The 19976-nt window shown below is 48.0% G+C and overlaps 1 protein-coding gene and 2 non-coding genes across 3 annotated transcripts in view; 1 reads left to right on the top strand and 2 right to left on the bottom strand.

Annotated features, from left to right (window-relative positions):
- Window positions 1-19747, bottom strand: part of LOC120375922 (zinc finger protein 883-like) — a 127249-nt gene extending 107502 nt beyond the window's left edge. The window contains exons 1-3 of the mRNA XM_039496945.1: window positions 19738-19747; window positions 16487-16599; window positions 9692-10979 (exon numbers count right to left, since the gene is read on the bottom strand). Of these exons, the coding sequence (XP_039352879.1) occupies window positions 9692-10979; window positions 16487-16599; window positions 19738-19747 (1411 nt within the window). The remainder of the gene's footprint in view (window positions 1-9691; window positions 10980-16486; window positions 16600-19737) is intronic.
- TRNAV-AAC lies at window positions 719-791 on the top strand. Its single transcript has one exon. It is a non-coding gene; the product is annotated as a tRNA-Val (tRNA).
- TRNAG-UCC lies at window positions 2692-2763 on the bottom strand. The gene has a single exon. It is a non-coding gene; the product is annotated as a tRNA-Gly (tRNA).
- Window positions 19748-19976: the final 229 nt, after the last annotated feature.

Genomic DNA, 19976 nt, shown 5'->3' with positions numbered 1-19976 from the left:
CGCTGCCGCGGCCAGCGCTGCCGTGGCAGCGCTTTGAAGTTTAAGTGTAGCCATAGCCTGAGTTGAAGTCTCAGTGGAATCTGAGAACAATTCCTGTGCCACAAATCCTGCGGGGCCTTCCAAGGCTCTGTCTTGCTTTCTCAAAGGCCATGAAAGCCACTACAAAAGGTTTTTTTTCTCCTGCTGATAATAGCTCACCTTAACTGATCACTCTCGTTATAGTGTGTATGGCAACACCCAATTTTGCATCTTCTCTGTGTGTGTGTGTGTGTGTGTGTGTGTGTGTATATGTATGTATGTATGTATGTATATAGACAGATAGATAATCTATATCTTCCGGCTGTATTTTCCGCTGCATGTATCCAATGAAGTTGGTTTTAGCCCAGGAAAGCTTATGCTCAAATAAATTTGTTAGTTTCTAAGGTGCCACAAGTACTCCTTGTTCTTTTTGCAGATAAATGAATGGAGGTTAAGTTCATGAATGGCTATTAGCCAGGATGGGTAAGGAATGGTGTCCCTAACCTCTGTTTGTTAGAGGGTGGAGATGGATGTCAGGAGAGAAATCACTTGCTCATTACCTGTTAGGTTCAGTCCCTCTGGGGCAGCTGGCATTGGCCACTGTTGGCAGATAGGATGCGGGGTTGGATGGACCTTTGGTCTGACCCAATATGGCCATTCTTATGGTCTTATGAAGGGAGGAGCAAGGTACTGGGACAGAGTTTCTGTAGTGTAGTGGTTAGCATGTTTACCTAACATGCAAAAGGTCCCTGGTTCAAAACCAGGCAGAAACATGCTGGCTTAATTTTCCCAGCTCCTACTGGCCTATTCCCTGCGGTTGTAGGAGCAACAGTGATTTCTATGCTCAAAAGGTCTATTATACTTCCCCTGCTCCCACTTTTGTCTCCTCTCCCTCTCTGAATGCCTGTGAAGTGGCTTTCCCCCTCCCGCTCCCTCCTGGAATGCTGGTGGGATGAATGGGCTGGTTGAAGAGCAGAAGAGCTCCCAGGTAGACAAGGTGTCTGGGACGCTAATTAGGCAGCGATCACACATCCAGAGCATGGACACTGCCCAAGGTGGAGTGTGACCAACCAGATGCAGCCAAGTCATCTCTAGTCGCAGGCCATGAGGTGCAGGCCCTTAAAAGGGGAAGGGGCCCTGTGCTCAGGAGAGCACTCACAAGCTTGTACCTCCAGTGAATGCCCGTTGCCCGGACCGCCTGGCCAGTGGTTCTCTGCATTGCATTTCATTGTGCCTCAGGAAGACTTACCTTCATCGCACCGTCCATAGCTGCGCTGTGGGAAACTTACCTTGCAGAATCCTGACATCTCCAGTGCCGTGCCTGTCCTGGGAGCGTGAGTGTGTCACCCTGCCCCCCTTCGTTTGAGCTTAGCTATCAATATAATAAACGTGCTGCTTTCTGCCAAACTCTGGTGGGTCATTAGTGCTCCCTACGCTGACTAGCTGGCCCAATTTCGGGTAACACCTGCGATAACCCCAACCCCTGCATGACAGAAGGTAGTGAAATGAGCTGAGAAAAAGCCTTAGCATCAGCAGGGGAAAGCTAGAGGATCTGGGCCAGGCACCTTTTGAAGCCTTGTGGCTTGGTCCCCTCTGCCCTTGGAGGTTGGCCTATGGCGGCCGGCTCTTCCTGCTGCCTCCTTTGTGTGACTTGCCAAAGGAGGAAGTGAGGCGGGAATGGGGCAAAAAAGGAAAGTCGATCTGAGGAAGGCAGGGCAGAAGCTAAGCGCCTCAGTGCGGCTAAGTGGGGTTAGTAGAGCACCACCAGTCGTTCTGCAAAGCCTGGGGAGGTGCGGTTGGCTGCTGGGAGGTAGAATCCTGTGCCTGCCTCTTGGCTTCCCAGGGATGGCTACTTGCAGCCCAGGAGAAGAAGGATGGTTCTGGGTGAAAGGAAGACAAGCAAAGCTCTGGGAGGAAATTTGGGTGCACGGTGCTGGCTCTGTGCTGGGGGAGGGGGTTGGGGTGCAGGAGGGGTGGCGCTTACCCCGGGCACTGCAGCTCCCAAAGTGACCGGTAAACACAACCCTGCGTCAGCAGCTCCTAGGTGGGCGAGGCCAGGGGATCTCCGTGTGCCACTGCTGCAGGCACTGCTCCCAGAGCGCCAATTGGCTGCAGTACCTGGCCACTGGGAGCTGCAGAGTTGGTACTTGGGGCAGGGGCAGTGCATGGAGACACTCCCCCGCCCCAGGGGATGCTGGGACATGCCGGCCATTTCTGGGAGCGGCACGGAGGGACGGAGGCAGAGTGGGCAGGGAGCCACCTCAGTGCTGCTGGCACATCTCTGCACACCCATGGGGGGAGGGGAGCAGAGGGCCTGGGGTAGGGGCAGTGCGCAGAGCTGCCTCCCCTCCCGGGTCTATTACAGGAGTGGGTGGGTGGGGTCTTTTGGCCTGCAGGGTGCAGCAGGTCGGACTAGATGATCACATTGGTCCCTTCTACTTTAAAGGCTCTGAGTCTAAAAGGGAGAGGGAAGTAAAGGGAAAAAAATAAAAAATAAACCAAATATTGTAATAACCAGGATGACTCCACCTACTCATTGTATAGTTCTGCCCCTTTCTTCCTCCACTGGGTGTTTAATGACCTGCAGGATATTGATTCTCTCATTTCCATTGCTAAACTGATACAATGTGACTGAAATTAAACCAATTCCCAGCAGAGAAAACATCACACCACTGCATTGGCTGGGAATTGAACCCAGGTCAGCTGCTTGGAAGGCAACTATGCTCACCACTATACCACCAATGCGTCTGACAAAAGCACCACTTATGCTTGCCCAATGAGGCTAGACCAGAATTGAGGCGTTTTACTGCCTGTTAAAATGTACTGGAGTCTCATCACTAAAAAAACCAAACTACCTCTATCTCCACCTGGGTTTGAACCATCAGCCTCTCAATTAGGTCACCAAAGTGGTTAATCACAGACACAGGTAACCACCCTACTTCCCAAGATTGTCTATGAAGCATGTACAGGGGCACACCTGGCTAGTGAGGGAGGCGCACTGCTGGGGTTATGAGTTCAGGCCTCACCCAAAGCATCGGTTTTCATTAGCCATGGAACTTCCCCCACTCACTTTGTCTAATTCACATGGGAAGCGCCATACGAGGGTGATGAGAGCAAATTCTAAACTCTGAAATGTGGCAGTGGCCCATAGATTGGGATAAGGGGTTTGAAGAGAAAAAGCTCTAAGGATATAAAACCAGACAGTCTCCAGGGGCAGGTACGGTACAACGCCTCAACAGGGAGCCATTCGGGGGAGGGGGTTTCACTTCCTCTGTTCAATGTCCTGAGAGGTATTTTAAGATGAAGATAACACCATGGCTCACAGGTGACTGGCACGTCCTGGGTTAAAGGAAGGAAGGGACTTGGGTTAATAGTCAGAAGATTTGTGTTACCGTCACAGTCTGACCCCCCTTCAGTGCAGAGGTTTGTACGTTGCTGGGTGGAACACACAGACTCCTGGAGAGCAGGGGCAGCTGTTTCCATGGCAGAGAGCCTGGCACTTAGGAGACTTTCTACACTTGCTGTTTTGAAGCAATTCAATAAAATAACAGTGGAGCTGCAATGTCCAGTCCAAAATTTCAGCCCCCCCCCCAGTGCAAAAATGCTATTTTAGGATCTAAACAGGAGGCTTCCGGCGCTAGGACACCTGACCAGAGAGCTCAGAGGGGGGTGTAAGAGCTGCTGACTCTGAGGGTCCTGGGCTAAATCCACTTGCAGGTGGAAGTGTTTTGATTTACTTGATGGATAATGAGCACCAGCTACCAGGGGAGAAGCCCTGCCACCCTGCTGCCACTCCAGCTGCTGCCCGGGGGGGGGGGAGCCCCAGGGGGCCTGCTGCTTCTCCGGCCACCCCAGGAGTGCTGCCGGGGGCCACCGAGCTGCGGCTGCTCCTGCTGCCCGCGGAACCACAGGAGGGAGATGATTTTTTGACAGTGACGGACGCCTCGTCCTAAAGGCCTTTGTCTGCCTCCTTCTAGTGACTGTTTGGTACAGGAATGCAGCCCTCACTCCTGAGTCTCTCCTGGGGAGATAATGTTTCTGTGCAAAACACCAAAGCTTTTGACAGAAAGGAAGAAAAGGAAATGGCCACACGATGGGACTAGGACATAAGGAATGAAACACAAGATGCTTCTCCCATGTGCATTGACTTTGAACCTTGTTGTTTGCGGTGGTGTTGTATCCATGTTGGTCCCAGGACATGAGACACAAACAGGAGGGGGTTACATAATATCTTCTAAAGGACCAAGGAAGGGAGTATTATTTACTCCTTCTCATAACACAAGAACTAGTAGGGGTCACCAAATGAAATGAATAAGCTGCAGGTTTGAAATGAACACACTTCCCTCAAGCTGCTGGCAATGCTTCTACTAATGCAGCCCAATCTGCTGTTAGCCTTCTTGGCAACAGGGGTACTGTTGACTCATATCCAGCTTCTCATCCACTGTAATCCCCAGGTCCTTTTCTGAAGAACAGCTGCTTAGCCAGTCGGTCTCCAGGCTGTAGCAGTGCAGGGGATTCTTCCTTCCTAAGTGCAGGACTCTGCACTTCTCCTTGTGGAAACTCCTCAGATTTCTTTTGGCCCAATCTGCCAATTTGTCTAGGTCACTCTGGACCCAAACCCTACCCTCCAGCGCTTGGATTCTTAACATGCTTTCACAGAGTGAAGAGCACATGTTCCATGATTTCATATGGCAGAGTTTTATGCTATAGGGAGCTTTCCCTGTGTGAATTTGACAGGTGAATCAACATAGAGACATATTGTGACCCTTCTCAGGGAGCTGAGGGCTGAGAGTTTCCTTGTTGCCACCTTCCACTAGGAAGACGGAGTTTTGCATTTGGCAGCTGGATGTTAGGGACCAAACTCACCCAGCCCGTCAGGCACTCAAGGACCCTCCTCTGAGCTACAGCAGCCACCCTAACCCCTGAGTTCCTTCAATGTGTCCCCCTCTGGGGTCCAGCCCAGATCACCAGATACTCAGAGAAATCCCAGATCCTCTCTGCCCAAAGCAATGGTATATCCCAGGTTACTCGTTTTACTGTGGACCACTGCTACTGTATCTCACACAGCACTTGAGTATAGTTATCAAACAAGCAGAAATTTATTTAACAACCGATAGAGATTTAAACAAACAAATGTGAGTGATGGAAACCAACTGTTACCAACTAAACAAAATCAGAAAATGCAACCTACACTTTTTAATAGTTACCTTTCCTATGTAAGTAGAGTCTCACCTCACACTTCAGTCAATTTCACTGACTGATAGTCCCTAAGAGCCACGGCCCTGCCTTTCATGAAGGACCACTGGTCATTAGGAATCTCCTTGGTAAATGGACCCAGAGTGTTTTTCTCCACCCTGTTATGAACTGAATCAGTCTTTTGTCTTTATTCACAGAAAGGACGATCTCCTCATTCTCATATGGTCCTTGTCACTTCCACAGGGTTTCGATGTCTATAATTTGTCTTTGATGGTTTTCCATTGGCTTTTCTGGGTTGGTGCAGAGGCTGACAATGGAGCAATACATCACATAACTGGCTAGCAAGGGAGAGGTGCCAATTCCCTCCCACTGGAATGGGCCATCCCCACCACGACCTATGATTGGGGTGACTCACTTTCACAACAATACCATATGGGCATAATTTTCCATGTACTTACATTACCCCTTAACTATGACTTGGACACACCTCTCGCAGTGAGTAGGAGTATCAATAATTTACAAGCTTTCAGTAGAGATCTCACTGCTATGCTTCCTGGATAACTATCATAAAAGCAGTGTATTAGGTGTGGGGAGTTTGTCAGGTCTGACACAGGAGTTGCTTGTGAAGAACAGTGACCCCTTTGCCAATTGGCACCAATGAGCTTTTGTCACAGATGCACTGAGCTATACAGTCACCCCCTGATAGAACAGAAAGGCCAGCACAAAAAACAGAGAGAGGAACAATAAGATACTAAAATGACAATGGCTGGAACTCTCCATTTCTCTCAGTCTTTGCATTCATGGGCACTAAGAGCTGTAGCTACAGTTGAGGAACCAGGTGAGCGGACAGCTGGCTCCCCCTCCATACGAGTAACTTTCTCACACATAGGGAGATGGGTCAGAATTGGAATTGAAGTTAAGGCTGTGTCTACACTTCAAACACTGGAAATATTCTTCTGACAACCTAACACTGTCTACACTGGGGCTCAGGTCACAATAACTACTTCTCTCAGTGGAGAGGACTTTTCACACCCCTGAGAGATGTGGTTCTGCCAACAGAGCTTTTCTACGTCGACCAGCCTTTAGATGGCTTATTGACCTGAAAGGCAATGGATTTCAGTCTTTTTCTTTATATTGATGGTTGATGAGTGCAGCTGTCCTACCTGCTGGACACATCCTGTGACAGATGTCAGGCCTTTCCTTTGCAAATTAGAGAAGTGGGGAAGACAGTGACCCTTACAGTCTAAGCTGGTAAAAATTTATACAACTTGTCACCTCGAGTAGCTTTCCTTTGAATAGAAATTGACTTAGAAACTAAACAAAATAAATTCTATTTGAAAATACTAAAATCTATACTGGGCCAATATTCTCTTATACACACTTTCTCACACCCCAACCTTTGGAGTGAGGTTTTCTACCAGAACTCTCTATACTACAGGGGGTAAATTAAATCAAATTATCTTTTCAAGATTAGCCACCATTTCCTGTACGACTAACAAAACAAAACAAAAAGACAACTTTCAGTTTTCCAAAATACTTCAGATTATCACACATTTAGTCTCTTCTTCTTTAACCAATAACTTCACCAATAATCTCATTTTAATAGATGATAAAAACATATTCAAAGATCACAAATTCTTATCATATATGTTAGTTTTCTTCTAATGCACATTGCCAACAACTGAACCTTGGCTCAAATTGTGGTTTGTCCCAACCACTTCTGTGAGTTCATATATCTCAGGATCTTCTGCAGTATGTGTTGGTGGAAGGGGTCTCCTATGTGGGAATCTTTGCATCATGAGGAAAAAGACCTCTCGTGTCACACTTTTAATCTTTCAAAGTGAGAGAAGATAGAGAAGTGATGTAAATGCATAAAACACAAGAGAGAACTGTCTGGTCTACACTAAGGACATTTATCGGTTAACTATATTACTCCGATGTGTGAAAAATCCACACCACTGAGCAATGTAGTTACACAGCCCTAACCCCCTGTGTAGATAGCTATACATCAGCAGCAGAACTTCTCCTGCCAAAAGAGCCACTGCCGCTTGCAAGGGTTGGACTAATCAAGTCCGATGGGAGAAATCTCTCCCATTGGCTGAAAGCGTCTGTAATAGCAGCGCTACAGCAGCGCAGCTACATTGGTGCAGCTGCACCAACATCAGCTTTATTGTGTAGCCACAGCATCAGACACAAAACCATAGAATCAGAACTCAACATGCGAGTATCCAGAAGTCTGAAATTGGAGCCTGATACATTCATTGCCTCATTGGTTACCATCATTTCTACAGCCTTGAAGTCCTTGTTACCCAATCAGGCAGCCAGTTTGGGATCCACGGGGAAGGAATGTCCTTTGAAGCTCTCTCTCTTTGGATCCAAATGGTAAAGGATGATTGTTCTCAATGTAACCTGGCATCCTTTGGAACTGTAATCAGTGACACTGAACTAGGAAATGGAGTTGTACAAACAATTTTCCTTGGGTCATTGGTCACCATAGCTTCCTTTACTGGGGTGGAAACCAAGAACGGGATGTGGACTCTTTCAGCCCCAGCTCTTTCCAAATCCTTGGTCTTGGTTAGGGTAAATTTACACTTCTCCGAAGTAGAATCCTTTACAAAACCACTCCAAATCTCAGCAGTGTTAGTGAGGCTTACCAAAACATGGAGGCTTACCAAAACATGCCCAGCTTTTCTATAATTTGGTGGCACAGTTTCAGGCAAGGGACTGGATACAGGGCTGGATCACAATCTTCATTAGTGACCAGAGTTGGAGTTTCTATTCAAAAATAGCTATTTTTCTGCAGCTATTAGATTTCCAAAACTGATTTGATTTGATATACATTTTTAGCACCTACAAAGGATAAATTCAACAAAACTCCACTTCTATTTCCTCAACATCTGCATCATGAAGGGCAGCATCTCCGATACAATAAGATTAGCTAGGAAAGAACTTCTGTAGGGCCTGGGTTACAAAGGCTTTGAAACCAAATACCTGGGCATTGTGCCTAGTTCAAAAATCACTTAGCATGGAATTTTCTCCCCAGAACATCTGGGACAATATTGACTTAAACAATTGAACTACACTGTGATCATATGCACTTCCTTCAGTTAGTTGGGGTTCTGCTGTTGTTCACCATTTCTGAGTAGAGATTTTAAATCACTGCTGTTTCTTTGTTAGCCTGTCCAGTAAATTGGAGAGTTCTCTAATGCTGACAGAACTGCACTTCAACCTTTCTCCATGACATCATGCAGGGATGGGGAAAAAGCAAAGGTGAAGTGAGAAATGATGACTTTAGCAAATAGTCATTTATCTTAAATTTTCCAATAAATCTGCGCTACATCCTATCAAACTGAACTACTATCCAACTGAGTGACCAAACAGCCTTCAGGAAAGATAGAAACCCACATCGCAGAGAGATAGAATACACGGCAATGAAAGTGTGAAGTGAAATTCCAGAGCAGGTTACATCTGATTATTCAGAATCAGGACAAGAGATTCTCCCATCACATTCTCCTCTGATCCATTCAAACATACTTCACTCAGCACTGTCTCAATAGCCAGTTATGTTATTTACAAAATTTTTAGTATCCGAGCTTTACCATAATGGGAGACAAAACCACTCACCTTGCCAGAAGTGGCTTTACCAATAAATGGAACCTGGGATTTAAACTCCCAATGATCACACTGTGTTTGGGATCCATTTGAATTCCCCTTCCAGGTCTTTGACACTTTCATCTCCAGTCAGAGCGACTCTGATATAAGATTAAAGAAGTTAAAGCATCATCTCCAAGCACAGACAGCTAAGAACTGTTCCTCACAGGACACTTTGAGAAGTGGATGGATAGAATGTGATGATGATAACCTCTGCATGGCTCAGACAAAAGGTAACAGTTCTGCAGTGATGGGGAAGAAGGGAATCTCTGCATCTCCCCATCTCCTTCCAGTGTCACAGAGGCTGAAATTACACTTTTTTTTCCTGCCCCTGCTCCTCTTCATTTAACTATAATTTGAAAAATTCCCATTATATCTGCTCTTCAGCACAACCCAGAGCAACGTGAGAACAAGTGGCAATGATACAATCTGTATCACTGGTGACTAACAATAACTTTGAAATAGGAAGAATAGTATAAATGTGATGCTCCCTGGTTCCTGATAGGAAGGGCACACTAGAATTACTCATGGGATAATGGAGTTGATAGAAAGGACAAATGGGTCCACTTCAAAACAGGGCAAACTGCAAAAGGCAAAAATGGGACCCTCATCTGGTCAAACTGAGGGATAACCATGCTGCAAACAGTTCAAACAGCTTTAAAAGTTACTACGTGGGAATCAGGAAAATCATTAGAGAAAAAAAAGTATTGATAGCCCTAGAGGTGTTTATGTTGTTGATCTCCCTTGCAGATTCTCTGATGACTAACATGGGCTAAGTGCCCACAGAAGGTTTTCCCACACTCACTGCATTTATAGGGTCTCCCACCGGTGTGGATTTTCTGATGTCTAATAAGGTCTGAGATCCTAGTGAAGCATTTTCCACACACACTGGATACATAGGGCCTCTCCCCTGTGTGGATTCTCTGATGCCTAATAAGGTGTGAACTGCGACTGAAGGTTTTCCCACACTCACTGCATTCATAGGGCCTTTCCCCTGTGTGGATTCTCTGATGCCTAATAAGGTGTGAACTGCGACTGAAGGTTTTCCCACACTCACTGCATTCATAGGGCCTCTCCCCTGTGTGGATTCTCTGATGTTGAGAAAGGGATGAACTGTCAGTGAAGCATTTTCCACACTCACTGCATTCATAGGGCCTCTCCCCTGTGTGGATTCTCTGATGGGCAAGAAGGTTTGAGCTGCTAGTGAAGTTTTTTCCACACTCACTGCATTCATAGGGCCTCTCCCCTGTGTGGATTTTCTGATGGGCAAGAAGGTTTGAGCTGCTAGTGAAGTTTTTCCCACACTCACTGCATTCATAGGGCCTCTCCCCTGTGTGGATTTTCTGATGGGTAAGAAGGTTTGAGCTGCTAGTGAAGTTTTTGCCACACTCACTGCATTCATAGGGCCTCTTAACTGTGTGGATTCTCTGATGCCTAATAAGCTGTGAACTGCGACTGAAGGTTTTCCCACAGTCACTGCATTCATAGGGCCTCTCCCCTGTGTGGATTCTCTGATGTTGAGAAAGGGATGAGCTGTCAGTGAAGCATTTTCCACACTCACTGCATTCATAGGGCCTCTCCCCTGTGTGGATTCTCTGATGTTGATAAAGGCCTGAGCTTCTACTGAAGCATTTACCACACTCACTGCATTCATAGGGCCTCTCCCCTGTGTGGATTCTCTGATGGGTAAGAAGGCTTGAGCTGCTAGTGAAGTTTTTGCCACACTCACTGCATTCATAGGGCCTCTCCCCTGTGTGGATTCTCTGATGTTGATAAAGGCTTGAGCTGCTAGTGAAGCATTTTCCACACTCACTGCATTCATAGGGCCTCTCCCCTGTGTGGATTCTCTGATGTTTAGAAAGGTGTGAACTGCTAGTGAAGCTTTTCCCACACTCACTGCATTCATAGGGCCTCTCCCCTGTGTGGATTCTCTGATGTTGAGAAAGGTGTGAACTGCGACTGAAGGTTTTCCCACACTCACTGCATTCATAGGGCCTCTCCCCTGTGTGGATTCTCTGATGTTGAGAAAGGGCTGAGCTGCTAGGGAAGCATTTTCCACACTCAGTGCATTCATAGGGCCTCTTCCCTGTGTGGATTCTGTGATGCTTTATAAGGATGGAGTAATCACATACGTTTTCCCCAAACGCACTGCATGTATTTTTTCTCTTTCTGCTGAGGATTTCCTGTTGTGTTGTGGTTTCCTTGAGGTCCTTCTGAGTTTCCTGACAGGAAATACATTTACCCACTTTCTCCCCTGGCTGGTTTCCCTGCTCTCCTTCTGGTCTGTGCTGAATGTCATGGGATTTTTCCCGCTTATGACTCCAGGACACATTCCTTTTCGATCTTTGTGATAATGCTCTGTGTTTATCCACTTGCTCAACATTTTCCTGCTGAGAATTCTCCTCCTCTTTCTCACATACCATTGCGTCACCTGCTGTGATAGAGACAGAAATCTCAAACAGGGATGGAAAGGGGAAGGCCAAACCAATACAAGTACTGGAGAGAGGTCAAATAAAAATCAGGAACTTAACTCCCCCAAGTTCTTCCCCAAACAGGAGAGAGGAGGGGATCAATTCAGGCTTCACATCTCATCCAAATTCACAGGGGGAAGGGAGGAAGCTACTGCCTGGTGTCTGCTAGTGTCTACAGGAAGCCATGAGCTATATTTACCCTAAGGATACGACCCTGCTAGGGACAATATTGAACTGAGAGACCTCCCAAGGGCATTGTAGGGCATCCCAGATGTTTCCTTCAGGCACTTACAGATTCTGAGTTGGTTTAATATTTCCTCACCTGTGCAGGGAGCTCTCAGGATCTCTCTTTCTTCTGAATGCTGGAGGTCTGGGACCCATGGCTCTTCCCCTTGTTCCAGCTGGGAGATCACATCAGGTTGGGAAATTGGAAACCCTGCTCAGATGAAAGAAAACAAAGGAGGTCACTTGATTTCATAACTTTGTCATAAAAAACATTCTATTAATTTAACTTCAGTGCTTAGTGTGACGGGTGTGCCTGGGGCAGTCCACACTGAAAATGACAGGGTCAGGGCAGGATGAAAAAGGGAGAGCAGATGCTCCCAAAACTGGTGGTTAACAATGAAGTTAAACTCAACGAACAGTCACAAACTGTGCTTCTGATCCCACACACGGGTTATCGAGAAGCTGAAAAAAGAAATCACACAGCCCCTTTATTGCATTCCAGTTCTCCGACTCCCAATCAGCACCTAGGTCCAGTACAGTGAGAGGTTATTTAAAAACTCTGCTCATATACAAATGTTTTTCTGACCCCAAAAGGTCAGCCACATTACAAGATCACTATAGGTTTGGATCTTACCCAAAAGACCACACTGCCAGCCAATCCTTTAGCATGGAAAGACAAGACAGGACATGACACAAAAAAAGTTGTTAAATGGAAAAGCAGTGAGATGCATTCCAAAATCTATATATCAGGTTATTAGCAGTATTGTTGAGCTGCTGGCTTGAAAGTCCGTCTGGAACACATCCACAAGTTCGATGGGTCTTTCAGTCCTTTGTTCCAGGCTTCAATTTGTAGAGAAGTTGCTCCAGAGGTAGGAAGAGGGATTGAAGACAAAATGGAGATGATGCAGCTGCCCTTTATATTCCTTTTGCCATGTGGCTTGTACTACCTGTGTCCCAAACACAAGCTTCACAGCACATGGCATGGAAAAGCCTCGGAAGTCTCAGCACACAGACATACCCCTGCAGGTCTTGCTGACTCAATAGGTTTATGCCCTTGATCAGGATGGGCAAATTACGGCCCACGGGCCACATCCAGCCGACAGGACCGTCCTGCCCAGTGCCTGAGCTCCCGGCTGGGAGGCTAGCCCTCCCCGCAGCCACACCACCGTGCGGGCAGCGCTCCTGCGGGCGGGCTGTGCGCTCCTGCTGCGCAGTGTGTCTGGCTCTGCGTGGCCCACGTGACTGCCAGACACACTGCTCTGAGCAGCATTGTAAGGAGGTGGGGCGTTGGATAAGGGGCAGGAGTCCCAGGGGCAGTCAGGGGACAGTTGGATGGGGCGGAGGTTCTGGGGGACGGGGCTGGATAGGTGTGGAGTCCCAAGGGTCTGTCAGTGGGCAGGGGTGGATAGAGGTCAGGGCAGTCAAGGGACAGGTAGCAGCGGGTTGGGTAGAGGTGGGGTCCTGGATATGAACCCATATCCACACCCCCGCCCCCTGACAGACCCCGGGACTCCTACACCTATCCAACCCCCCAGTTCCCCATCCCCTGACCGCCCGCCCAACCGTCCCCTGCTCCCTGTCCCCTGACTGCCCCCCAGGGCTCTCTGCCCCTTATCCAATCCCCTGGCTCTGGCCCCCTTACCACAGCCACGCAGCCTGCTGCAGCTAGACACGGGGTCCCTCAGGAGCGCGCAGACCAGCCCCCTTACCATGCCACTCAGAACAGTAGGAGCTCGCAGCCCCACCGCTGCAGCACTGCCCAGGAGCGGTGGGCCAGAGCACTAGTGGCGTGGCATGTTGAGGCTGCAGGGGGACAGCGGGGGCAAGGGGACAGCAGGGGAGAGGAGAGGGGAGCCTCCCCGGCCGGGAGCTCAGGGGCCGAGCAGGCTGGGCCCGCGCACCAGATGTGGCATGTGGTCCGTAGTTTACCCACCCCTGACTTACACGTTAGTTTGTAAAAAGAACAGGAGTACTTGTGGCGCCTTAGAGACTAACAAATTTATTTGTGGTTTATCTTGCATTTCTTTTGTAAACAATTCTGACTTTTATGACTTGTTACTTGTAGTCACTTAAAAACTTTTTTTTTTTGGTAATTAACAATCTTGTTTTATTGTTTTATCCAACTAGCGTGTTTGGATTAAAGTGTGTTGGAAACTGCATTTGGGATGTAGCGGGGTGGACGTCCACTCCTGCTTTGAAGGGTTAAAAACAGCCCTGGGAGGGGGCTGTGGCTGGAGAAAGCAGCTTTTAGGTTGGGCTGCTTGGGGGAAGTGGCTGCAGCTGGGGCCACGCCCCAAATAGACTCAGCTGGCCCTATAAAGGCAGAGAAGCCGGGGGCAGATAGAATCTCTCTCTGTTTGTAGCGGGAGATGGGCCTGGCTGCAGGGAGCTAGACACAGGGTACTGGAGTGGAGCAGGGCTGGGGAAAGGCAGAGGAGCTGGGGAGCTCCAGCCTGGAAAGCCCCAGGCTGCGGCCTAGCAGAAGGCAATAGGTACTGGGGGGTTGCAGAGGGCAGCCCAGCGGTAGGCAAAGGCAGCAGGTCCAAACCCTCCTTGCCAGTGATGAGTGGCTGATCCTGCAGCCTGCCCCAGGAGGTGGGGCTAGATGATGACTGGCCTTATACTGAGCCCAGGTGGGAATAGTGGGTGGGAGTTCCCTGTGGAGGGGAGACCCCAAGACTGAGGGGTTACTGCCAGAGGGCAGCACCCCAGGTAAAAGGGGCACCAGGTCCAGGGAGGGACACGGAGGTCAGAGGACAGGCGGATCACTGGCCTGCAGAGGGTGTGCGGGAGCTGGAATGAGCTAATTCCCAGAAGTCACCAGCAGGGGGTGCCGCAGGGGTGAGTCCACTCATCTACATGGGATAACAAGGCTGGTGCATGTCATTTTCCACTGATGAAATGACAGACTTCATATGAGCTTGCCTTGTTCAGTAGTGTGCTGGACAGGGAAAGATGCACATTTCTGGGGAAAGTCTGGGAACAGAGACTTTTCTGGGGTTTTCCTGTGCTGCACTGTAACTCATGAGTCGCTGACTAGCAGCACTAAATACTGTGTAGCTGGGAGTGAGTTACATGCTCGAGACTGTGTGTTAACTGCCCAGGAGCGGCTGCTCTCACATTAAAACAGAGTAAAAGTCACCCCAGATTGGGAAACTGAGGGGACACAGCTGTTCAACACTCCAGATTGCACTGTAGTTAATGTCACAGACACTCAATTTCAAAGAGGCTCCCAAAACACAGAGAAAGTAAATCCATGTCCCAGAAATCCAAGACTCCAGAGAGAGGGCAAGTCTCCCTGCCACTGCTTCTTGCTGACGGAGAGGTCCAGAGACAATGAGAAAGTCCTGGGGAAGCTGGGAACAGGAAGCATGGGCTGGTGGGGTTCAGTGGAGAAAGGGAACAGGAAGGGCAGGGATAGTACTGAATGCAGGATCTCAGCACTACTGGATGTCAGGATAGCACATAGTGCAGCCCATTGGAAAACATAATCCCAACTAGACATATAAAATGATGAGGTCTACATGAGCTGTTTCCACTCAAGAGAGAGATCTTGGAGTCATGGATAGTTCTCTGAAAACATCCACTTAATGTGCAGCAGCAGTCAAAAAGCGAACGGAATGCTGGGAATCATTAAGCAAGGGATACAAAAGACAGAAAATATCATATTGCCTGTATACAAATCTATGGTACGCCCACATCTCGAATACGGCTGTAGGAGCTGGATTTTATAATGTACTGGGAGAATTTAATGTACGATTTGATTTCATCCTGTCAGCCACCCTGTTTGAATAGCAGAAAGGAATGACAGACCAGAACAATCCTTCTGACTGATTATGGTCCCCTTTTGTTTTAGGATAAGTTACACTGTCTACTATGGTTTCCTCTATGTATTACAAATTAGGCACTCTAGTTAAATATACATGTCTTTGTTTTAAGGTTTAGTAAGTAAGAGACAGGATTCACTATTGTGTCTATTTTAAGTAGATTAGAGAAACATTGAAGGCAAGGTTTCATTTGAAATACCTTTTTGCTCGATATAAAACACTACTGTTTGTATTCGCAGTGGGTTTGTGTGAATGAGGATGTATGCATCAGGAAAAGAGAAGGTGTAAAGGCCATTGTTATAGCCAGAGTCAAGGAAGAAGGAGTCAAGAGACTTAAAGGACATCAAAGAATCAACAACGCGCATCCATAATGAAGGGCAGATTGATGACCCTGAGGTCAAGGCTGGCACCCCTGAGGACAATTGATTAAATGAGAACAAAAGGACAGGCTGACCCTCTCGGAGGTGCACTGGAATGTTTACACAAGTTAAGAAGTAACCGATCACAAACAGATACAGCAAAATCCATAGACTTCAACAAAGGAAAAAAACCTATAAGAACCAGGGTGCTTGGCCATGGGACTTTGGGTTCATCTTGCCACACTCCCGGAGCATTGGATTGCGACCGACAAGAGCCCAGCCCCACACTTGTGCTCAATCTAACTGGCCATTAGATTGACTTCAGCTACAACAGACCAGTAACTATGGAGTGAGTGAGAGAGAGAGAGAGAGAGGGAGAGAGGGAGAGTGAGTGTGTGTGTAAAAAGCATATGCTAACTGTTATACTCTCACTAAATGCTGTGTATTTACCTTCCTCTATAAAGATCCCGTGTGCTTTGTAGGAGCATAACACTGCATGCAGTTGTGGTTGCCCCATCTCAAAGAAGTTTACTTATGCAAACAGAAGATATTTGACACTGTGCAATATTGTTCCTGTGTTCTGCAGCAGGGGAGGGTCTGTGGCAGTGTGTGGGTCACTGGCATATTGGGGTGATGCAGAGACAGGACAGAGCAGAGGTGGCATTGTGGGGCTGGCGTGAACCATATCTCTTCATTTCCCCTTCCAAGAACTGAGGGGACAGGAATCCTTACCCAGCGAGGTCACAGTCTCATAGTTCTCCTGCATGACGTCTCTGTAGAGGGCTCTCTGAGCAGAGTCCAGCAGAGCCCACTCTTCCCTGGTGAAATACACAGCCACCTCCTCGAAGGTCACTGGCCTCTGAAAAACCAAGAGTCCAATACTCAGTACCTGCTGCCCCACTCACAGCCCCACTATTTGTGGGGGAGAGAAGCCAATCAAATGCAAGCTTTGGGTGGATCACAGTCAGAGTCCCACCTCCACCCCACTCAGAGCATCCTGGAAACACCAGGTTAAGGGGACGAATAGAGAGTCCCTTTTTTCTCCCAGCAGATCCATCACACTCCTACTAGCCACAGACGGATAAAGGAGATGGAGCCCCTAGCAGGGATCAGGGAGAGATCTCTGGTAGGAAGCCCAACACCCTCCTCATTGTGCAGAGCTGGATACGAAAGGAGGGGAATCTCCCCTAAACCTCACTAGTGGGTGCCCCCTTCATATCTCACAGCAGCCACTGGTTAGTCAGGTCAGGCTCCAGCACTGGGAGTCTGGTCAGTTTTCCTAGCCCCATGTAGGAGGGTTATTTTCTGTTTCACAAATTAGGGAATTTCCACCTCCTAATCTCATGGGTCTGTTCCTAGAATCTGGGCCATTTATTAAACTCCCCCCAGCAGGAATGTCACAAGCTGTCCTCCTCCATTCCCCACCTTGTGCATTTCCTGCCCTGCTCCAAACCAGACTGTGCAAATCTTCCCATCTCCGGTGTATTTGCTGTCCCTCTCCCCTCCTGCAGGAACCCACCAGCAACCCCCCCGACAATCCCTACCTGAACAGCCTCCTCTGCAGCCATTTCTCTCCCCTGTTCCATGGCAGGATGGGATGAGCTGGAGCGAAACATGGACGTCATTCTGCAGCCTGGGCGGGTGAGAAGGGCAGTTGTGGGGGTTACAGAACAGGCTTTAGTTAATGTCACAGGAAGATTCTCCCAGGCCCTTTCCCTGCAGACAGACATCCTAGATTCTGCCATCCTGGGAAAATGCTCAATCTCTTTATTACAGTGTGGAGCTGGCCCCTCCTGCCAGGCTAAGCCCAGAGAGAGATTTTTAACCTTCCTTCTCCCTCCCCCAATCGGATAACAAAGTCTCTGAACACAAGGCTGGAAAAGAGCAGAACCAAAGGAGTCACTGTGGGGGATTCCATCGGACACTGACCCCTCGGCAGTCACACCCCAGCTGGGGGAATATGGAGTCAAGAACCAGCTTTTCCTCTGTCTGATCCTTTTCTTGTTCACTGGAAAGTGGTTCTGCCCAGGGATGCTGCAATACATGTGTCTGGGTGGACTAAAGAGCTAGAAATCTCTCCCCCCGACTCATTTCTCCCACTGCCCCTTTCAGTCTCTCCTTCCCCTGTCCTCTCTCCCTGCCCCTCTGGCTGGGACAGTCCCATTCCTGGGGGCTTTGCTCTCCCATGGCTGGATTTGCTCCTAGCAATTGCTAATGGGAGGAGAGGCTGTTTGTATAGAGTCACTTTCTTGCCAGTCCCCAGCACTTTCTCAGAGGTCTTTCAGTTACCTGGACTCTGGTAGAATTTGTATTAACAGGGCCCAGGGCTGCCCCAAGGGTCTAGTACCAGCTGCAGAAAGTCATCACCTGGGCTGGGCAGCTATTGAATAACTAGAGGGAAAAGGGGGACTGTTTGATTGGATTTTATATTACAGTCCAATACATAAACATAGAGGGTGGGAGTTCCCTGGGGAGGGGAGACCCTAAGACTGAGGGGTTACTGCCAGAGGGCAGTACCCCAGGTAAAAGGGGCACCAGGTCCAGGGAGGGACATGGGGGGCCAGAGGACAGGCGGATCACCGGCCTGCAGAGGGTGCGCTAGAGCTGGAATGAGCTAATTCCCAGAAGTCACCAGCAGGGGGTGCCGCAGGGATGAGTCCACTCATCTACATGGGATAACAAGGCTGGTGCATGTCAGTTTCCACTGATGAAATGATAGACTTCATATGAGCTTGCCTTGTTCAGTACTGTGCTGGACAGGGAAAGATGCACAATTCTGGGGGAAGTCTGGGAACAGAGACTTTTCTGGGGTTTTCCTGTGCTGCACTGTAACTCCTGAGTCGCTGACTAGCAGCACTCAATACTGTGTAGCTGGGAGTGAGTTACATGCTGGAGACTGTGTGTTACCTGCCCAGGAGTGGCTGCTCTCACAGTAAAACAGTGTAAAAGTCACCCCAGCCTGGGGAACTGAGGGGACACAGCTGTTCAACACTCCAGATTGCACTGTGGTTAATGTCACAGACACTCAATTTCAAAGAGGCTCCTAAAACACAGAGAAAGTAAATCCATGTCCCAGAAATCCAAGACTCCAGAGAGAGGGCAAGTCTCCCTGCCACTGCTTCTTGCTGACGGAGAGGTCCAGAGACAATGAGAGAGTCCTGGGGAAGCTGGGAACAGTAACCATGGACTGGTGGGGTTCAGTGGAGAAAGGGAACAGGAAGGGCAGGGATAATACTGAATGCAGGATCTCAGCAGTACTAGATGTCAGGATAGCACATAGTGCAGCCCATTGGAAAACATAATCCCAACTAGACATACAAAATGATGAGGTCTAAATTAGCAGTTTCCACTCAAGAGAGAGATCTTGGAGTCATGGATAGTTCTCTGAAAACATCCACGCAATGCAGCGGCAGTCAAAAGCGAACGGAATGCTGGGAATCATTAAGCAAGGGATAGAAAAGACAGAAAATATCATATTGCCTGTATACAAATCTATGGTGCACCCACATCTCGAATACGGCTGTAGGAGCTGGATTTTATAATGTACTGTGAGAATTTAATGTATGATTTGATTTCATCCTGTCAGCCACCCTGTTTGAATAGCAGAAAGGAATGACAGACCAGAACAATCCTTCTGATTATGGTCATCTTTTGTTTTAGGATAAGTTACACTGTCTACTATGGTTTCCTCTATGTATTACAAATTAGGCACTCTAGTTAAATCTACATGTCTTTGTTTTAAGGTTTAGTAAATAAGAGACAGGATTCTCTATTTTGTCTATGTTAAGTAGATTAGAGAAACATTGAAGGCAAGGTTTCATTTGCAATGCCTTTTTGCTCGATATAAAATACTACTGTTTGTATTCGCAGTGGGTTTGTGTGAATGAGGATGTATGCATCAGGAAAAGAGAAGGTGTAAAGGCCATTGTTATAGCCAGAGTCAAGGAAGAAGGAGTCAAGAGACTTAAAGGACATCAAAGAATCAACAACGCGCATCCATAATGAAGGGCAGATTGATGACCCTGAGGTCAAGGCTGGCACCCCTGAGGACAATTGATTAAATGAGAACAAAAGGACAGGCTGACCCTCTCAGAGGTGCACTGGAATGTTTACACCAGTTAAGAAGTAACCGATCACAAACTGATACAGCAAAATCCATAGAGTTCAACAAAGGAAAAAACCCTATAAGAACCAGGGTGCTTGGCCATGGGAGTTTGGGTTCATCTTGC

This window comes from Mauremys reevesii, linkage group 12 (assembly GCF_016161935.1).
Source record: "Mauremys reevesii isolate NIE-2019 linkage group 12, ASM1616193v1, whole genome shotgun sequence".
In the NCBI taxonomy this organism is placed as follows: domain Eukaryota; kingdom Metazoa; phylum Chordata; order Testudines; family Geoemydidae; genus Mauremys; species Mauremys reevesii.
This window is presented reverse-complemented; position numbering and strand designations above follow the sequence as displayed.